This window comes from Chrysemys picta, chromosome 10 (genome assembly GCF_011386835.1).
Source record: "Chrysemys picta bellii isolate R12L10 chromosome 10, ASM1138683v2, whole genome shotgun sequence".
Classification (NCBI taxonomy): domain Eukaryota; kingdom Metazoa; phylum Chordata; order Testudines; family Emydidae; genus Chrysemys; species Chrysemys picta.
Window position 1 is genome coordinate 48,959,542 of NC_088800.1, and position 6,330 is coordinate 48,965,871.

A 6,330-nucleotide genomic window follows, 5' to 3' on the forward strand; every position below is an offset into this window, starting at 1 on the left:
TCCTATTGCCCGGCAGAGGTAGCAACGGGCCTCCCCCGTTGAATAATGTACCCGGTAGCGGGCCCCCTGGTAGGGGACCAAGAAGGACCCCTCGAGCGCCTCACCGTCACGTGCCGCCGGCAGCAGTTGTAACTGTACCTGCCGGCGGAACGAGAGGACATGATGGAGGGCGGGGTCTTTGCAGCCCAATGGGAGAGGGCTGACCACAGAGATCGGCCTCCCCAGGGTAGAGAGGGCGGGTAACAGGGCGGCATTTGGAAGGAAGGGAGGGACAGAAGTCAGGACCAGTCGGGCGCCCAGGTCTTCTAGCGGCTCCAGGGGGACGTACACTCCCCCCACCGCCAGGCCCTTCTCCACTGCCTCCTGGGCGGCGGCCTGCGATGCTAGGAAGAAGACGACCTTTCCGTACATCTTGGAGGCTGCCACAATGGCCGTGGGCCCCACCACCCTCGCCAACGCCCGCACGTAGGTCTCCACATGGGGCGAGGCGGGTACCAGGAGGCAATGGACACCATGCTTCCTGGTCAAGGTGAGGAAGGGGCCCCGGCCGCTATAGATGGTAGCAGAGGTGGTGGATGGGGGAGATGACGTAGCGGCAGGTGGGGGGGTTGCCGCCACCTGGGCGTATGCCCTGGGAGCTGGGGGTGGGACACCCATAGAGCTGGTGGAGGGAACAGCAGGGAGGGACGCCGCGGCCTGTTGCGGGGCCGCGGCAGTGGGGGCACCCCCTGCCATGGAGGGCCTGGCTTTTTTTGCGGGGCCTTTACCCTTCTTCGTGCCCTGGCCCTTCCTGCCAGCTGGGGGGTCACCTCGTTACCCACCGCTGCCGGCGCTCCAGCAGGGGTGGTAGTAGGTGGCTCGGCAGCGGCGGTTGAGGTAGAGGCTAGGGGGGAAGATGGTGGGGCGGGTGGAGGGGGGGTAGCAGGGTTTGCCCGAGGGTTCTCACTCTCCTCGTCCCCTGCCATAATGAGGACGGGGGGAGAGCAAACACTGGAGGGGGGTTAGGGAAAGGGGAAGCAGGTCGACCACTCCTCCCCGCTAGGCTGTAGGCAGGGGAGGAGGGCGCCAAAGAAGGGGGGGGTGGATGGGGGGCTATCAAGGGCTAGGGGTCAGTCACCGACTCAGGGAAGGTTTCCGGCTCCTCTTGTTGCACCGAGGAAGGGAGGAGATAACAGCATGGGGGGGGTGTGCAGTGAAATAGAATCAAACTAAAATGGGGAGGGGCACAAGCGCATAGGAGGGGATATGGGCGCACGAGGGGAGGGGCTAATCAGGGCAAGGGGACCGCAGGGGGAAGGGAGCAACCAGGTGGGAAATGGGGCAGAGAAACCACGGGGCTAGCTTCGGAGGCTGGGGCGGGTCAAACAAAGGCTGCAGAGGGAAAGGGTGGGGCAGACAAACAAACTGGAGCTAGTGAGGGGCTGGGGCAAGGGGAAGGGGCAAAAGGCAGCAAGGGACAAATGGGTAGGCAGCAGGGGCAAAGCTGGGGGCTTGTTGCGGGGGGGGGAAGGATCAGTCCAAAAGGGGGGGGCACATGCACCCACGTGCGCTTGCAACAAAAAAAGAAAGTCCTTGCAAGCTGGCTGCTGCGTCAGGCCCAATGGTGGCAACAGGGTGTAGCAAGCCTTGGGGTGCAGCTGAAATCCCAGAGGCAGGAGCTCAAGGTAAGATAAGTAGCCAGTGGGGGTGGTGGAGGGGGCAACGATGGTGGTGGTGGTGGGGGGAGGGACACGGATGGACCAGGGGGCAGGCGCCAAGCCACACCCCCTGTGTCCCCACAAACACAGTCTAGACCCCCACCACAAGAGCACAGTTCAAAAGTTACTCAGTCCGGGAGGGCCCCCTCCATGGTGGTCTGTAGAATTCCTACGCGCTCCCCCACTGGCAGATGGTCCTCTTCTTCTCCTCAGGGCTCCAGCAGCTCCCCAGCAGCAAACACAGCAGCTCCAGGCGGCAGTCTGGTGGTCAGCAGGAAGGACCCTTCTCAGGTGGAGGTGGTGGTATCCCCATGCAGCATGAGCAATGGTTGGGGTCTCTCCCTCCCCTCCTCTGGGGAGTGGGCCAGCAGGCCCCCCCCAGGGGCTGTAACTGGAGCAGCAGCACCTAAGGGTGTGGGTAGGTCTAGCAGCCAGTCAGCCAGCAAGCAGGTAGCAGAGAAAGAGGAGAAGCAGCTTCCTCCCTCCAGGCCAGAGGGCTACAGGAGAGTGATCTATGATTCCTAGATTAGACAGGGTTTCTGTTCCCTGAGTGACCAGAGAAGGGGCTTCACTAGAGGAACCTGCTAGAACCAGTTAAGGCAGGCAGGTTAATTAGGACACCTGGAGCCAATTAAGAAGCAGCTGCTAGAATCAATTAAGACAGGCTAATTAGGGCACCTGGGTTTTAAAAGGAGCTCACTTCAGTTTGTGGTGTGAGGAGCTGGGAGCAAGAGGTACAAGGAGCTGAGAGGGAGTGCTGCTGGAGGACTTTGGAGCATAAGCGTTATCAGACACCAGGAGGAAGGTCCTGTGGTGAGAATAAGGAAGGTGTTTGGAGGAGGCCATGGGGAAGTAGCCCAGGGAGTTGTAGCTGTCATGCAGCTGTTACAGGAGGCACTATAGACAGTTGCAGTCCACAGGGCCCTGGGCTGGAACCTGGAGTAGAGGGTGGGCCTGGGTTTTCTCCCAAACTTCCCAATTGACCTGGACTGTGGGTTCTTCCAGAGGGGAAGGTCTCTGGGCTGTTCCCCAACCTACATGGTGAATTTTCAGCTTGTGTGATTGAAGGATATCTGAATGCATATTCTAAGGCCTGGTCTACACTAGGCGTTTATGTCGAAGTTAGCGCCGTTAAATCGAATTAACCCTGCACCCGTCCACACTGCGATGCTATTTAGTTCGACATAGAGGTCTCTTTAATTCGACTTCTGTACTCCTCCCCGACGAGGGGAGTAGCGCTAAATTCGACATGGCCATGTCGAATTAGGCTAGGTGTGGATGGAAATAGACGCTAATAGCTCCGGGAGCTATCCCACAGTGCACCACTCTGTTGACGCTCTGGACAGCAGTGCGAGCTCGGATGCTCTGACCAGCCACACAGGAAAAGCCCCGGGAAAATTTGAATTTGAATTCCTTTTCCTGTCTGGCCAGTTTGAATCTCATTTCCTGTCTGGACATCGTGGCGAGCACAGCAGCACTGGCAACGATGCAGAGCTCTCCAGCAGTGATGGCCGTGCAGTCTGGGAATAGAAAGAGAACCCCAGCATGGACTGATCGTGAAGTCTTGGATCTCATTGCTGTGTGGGGCGATGAGTCCGTGCTTTCCGAGCTGCGATCCAAAAGAAGGAATGCAAAGATCTACGAGAAGATCTCTAAAGACATGGCAGAGAGAGGATACAGCCGGGATGCAACGCAGTGCCGCGTGAAAATCAAGGAGATGAGACAAGGCTACCAGAAGACCAAAGAGGCAAACGGACGCTCCGGATCCCATCCCCAGACATCCCGTTTCTACGAGGCACTGCATTCCATCCTCGGTGCTGCCGCCACCACTACCCCACCAGTGACCGTGGACTCTGAGGATGGGATACTGTCCACGGCCGGTTCCTCGGACATGTTAGGGGACGGGGAAGATGAGGAAGGAGATGAGGAGGGCGAGGCAGTCGGCAGCTCTCACAACGCTGATTTCCCCGACAGCCAGGATCTCTTCATCACCCTTACAGAGATCCCCTACGAAGCGTCCCCAGCCGTTACCCCGGACACAGAATCTGGTGAAGGATCAGCCAGTAAGTGTTGTAAACATCTAAACATTTATTTTTAACAAAACAGGAATATTAACAATTAAAAGAATGGGTTGTTCATGATTAGTGTGCCCTAGGCGCTTAACGGTTTAGTAAGGGGCAGTGCAAGTTTTGAAAAGAAATCTAGCAATGTCCGGTTTTCAGTGATTGTCCTGCACAAGCCGCTCTACTGTTTATTCCCTGCTACTGCAGCTACAGTAAAATGCGGTCTATGTGTCCGGGGATATAGCAGTAATCCTCCTGGGACATCTCGATGAAGCTCTCCTGGAGGTAACTTGAAAGCCGTTGCATGAGGTTCTTGGGGAGAGCGGCCTTATTGGGTCCTCCGAAGTACGACACGTTGCCGCGCCACGAGATTATCAAGTACTCGGGGATCATTGCTCTGTCTTTGGAGGCTTTCCCGGAGCATTCTCTCTTTGTCGCTCTCGGAGATCCTCATCAGGGTGATGTCGGCCATGGTGATCTGCTTTTAATTAGGTAGGGGAATGTTAGTGTTGGGACTGCTTTCCCGTTCCTTTACAGAACTGTAACCGCTGGTTTGCAGCCACGCGGTGGAGGCGGGAGAGGGGCAGCCGAAAGGGATCGTTCCCGGGGACAGCCGCGAGGGGGTGGGACAGGGGCAGAGTTCCCGCTTGCCGGATTGCTGGCAGCAGGGACTGACATTGATTTAAATGTGAAATGAGGCCAGTGGTAATATAAAAGTTTTAAACTGCCACAAGTGTACGGCTTACCATGTCTGCCTGCAACAGAAATTCCGTTGTGCTGCCTCGCTTCTCAAATGTGCTGTTCAAGACCCCAGGCACTGAATGCGAAGGCCGAGAATTCGACCTTGTGCTGAGTGCGCATGTGAAAGGTGCTGTGCATGGTCTTGTTCACAGAGAAAGACTATGTTCTTTGTTCACAACTACATTTATCTTTCTGAGGAATTCACTCCCTTTTTCCCATTTCCACAGCCCCGTCTGCGACTGTCTCACAACCTAGCCTGGAATCACACTCCCAGAGGCTAGCGCGGATTAGGCGTAGGAAGAAGAGGACACGGGAGGACATGTTCTCTGAGCTTATGGCCTCTTCCCAAGCCCAGGCAGCACAGCAGACCCAGTGGCGGGAGAACCCGAATGCACCAAGCCAACATGGATCGGGAGGAGAGGTGGCGGCAGGAAGACCAGCAGGCGACTCAAACGCTGCTTGGACTACTGAGGGAGCAAACGGACACGCTCCGGCGCCTTGTGGATGTTCTGCAGGAACGGAGGCAGGAGGACAGAGCCCCGCTGCAGTCCATCTCTAACCGCCCTCCCCCGCCACCAAGTCCCATACCCACCTCACCCAAAGTGCAAAGAAGGAGAGGCGGCAGAGTCCCTGCTAAGTCTCACTCCACCCCTGCAGAGAGCTCTAGTAGCAGAAGGCTCTCATTTCCCAAAATTTGAAAAGTTCTTTCCTTCCCGCCTGACACAAGCCCACGTCCAAGTTTCACCTCCCAATGCCATGTGTAGTTGATAATAAAAAATTCGTTTCTGTTAACTACTGTTTCAATCATGTTCTTTTGGAGGAGGAGGGGAAAGGGGGTTGGTAATTGGACAGGACAGTCTCCTTTGGCAGGGTACATAGTCGGGGGCAGGCACAGCAGCAGGGCACATACACAGTGCAGTGATGCAGTGACTAGTTGCCCCGGTTAGTCTGGGAGGTTGTTTTGATGTAATGTTGGGGGGGGGGTGTGGGTTGCTCTGTGACTTTGTGGCGGGGGAGGGCAGTTACAGATCTTAAGCGCCGGTCCTTAGGCAGGATCACAGAGACACACAGCATGGGATCTGTAACCGTCCTCCCCCTGCCACAAAGTCAAATAGACCCCCCATACACACAGTCCCGATCAGGAGGGTTGACAGGCTCCGTTGAAACAAGCATCCCACCGCAGCGGAGCCTGTCAATCCTTGAGTTTAGAAGCTGCATTCGCGTCACAACACTACACCCGCCCCGCACCACAGTCTGCGTCCCAGTTTTAAAAAATTCCCGCGAAAACAGTATTAAAGAAAACGGTGTGCTTTAACAAAGTAGAACTATTTTTATTTCGACACGTGTGTTGGAGGGGGGGTGAAGGGGGTATGTAACTGGATAGGATAGTCAACATTACCTGGGTAAAGAAACGGGGGCAGGTTTAGCTTCTCAGTACACAAACTATAAAGTCACAGGTTACCCTGCTCACTCAGGAACTTTGCTTTCAAAGCCTCCCGGATGCACAGCGCTTCCCGCTGGTCTCTTCTAATCGCCCAGCTGTCTGGCTGTGAGTAATCACCAGCCAGGCTATTTTCCTCAACCTCCCACCCCGCCATAAAGGTCTCCCCCTTGCTCTCACAGAGATTGTGGAGCACACAGCAAGCTGCTATAACAATGGGGATATTGGTTTCGCTGAGATCACAGCGAGTCAGTAAGCTTCTCCATCTCCCCTTGAGACGGCCAAAAGCACACTCCACCACCATTCTGCACTTGCTCAGCCGGTAGTTGAAGAGTTCTTTTTCAGTGTCCAGGGCGCCAGTATAGGGCTTCATGAGCCAGGGCATTAG

The 6,330-nt window shown here is 56.0% G+C and overlaps 1 protein-coding gene across 1 annotated transcript; it reads left to right on the top strand.

Moving 5' to 3' along the window:
• The first annotated feature begins 2,412 nt into the window (after positions 1-2,412).
• Positions 2,413-5,293, top strand: LOC135974011 (uncharacterized). Its single transcript, XM_065559776.1, has 2 exons — positions 2,413-3,760; positions 4,729-5,293. The coding sequence occupies exons 1-2, from the start codon at positions 3,184-3,186 to the stop codon at positions 5,058-5,060; spliced, it is 909 nt and encodes a 302-aa protein (XP_065415848.1). The 5' UTR covers positions 2,413-3,183; the 3' UTR covers positions 5,061-5,293.
• The last annotated feature ends 1,037 nt before the right edge of the window (positions 5,294-6,330 follow it).

Coding starts and splice junctions, on each gene's coding strand:
- LOC135974011 (XM_065559776.1), top strand. CDS start 3,184: ATGCAGAGCTCTCCAGCAGTGATGGCCGTGCAGTCTGGGAATAGAAAG. Junction 3,761..4,728: donor ATCTGGTGAAGGATCAGCCA/GTAAGTGTTGTA, acceptor CCATTTCCACAG/CCCCGTCTGCGACTGTCTCA.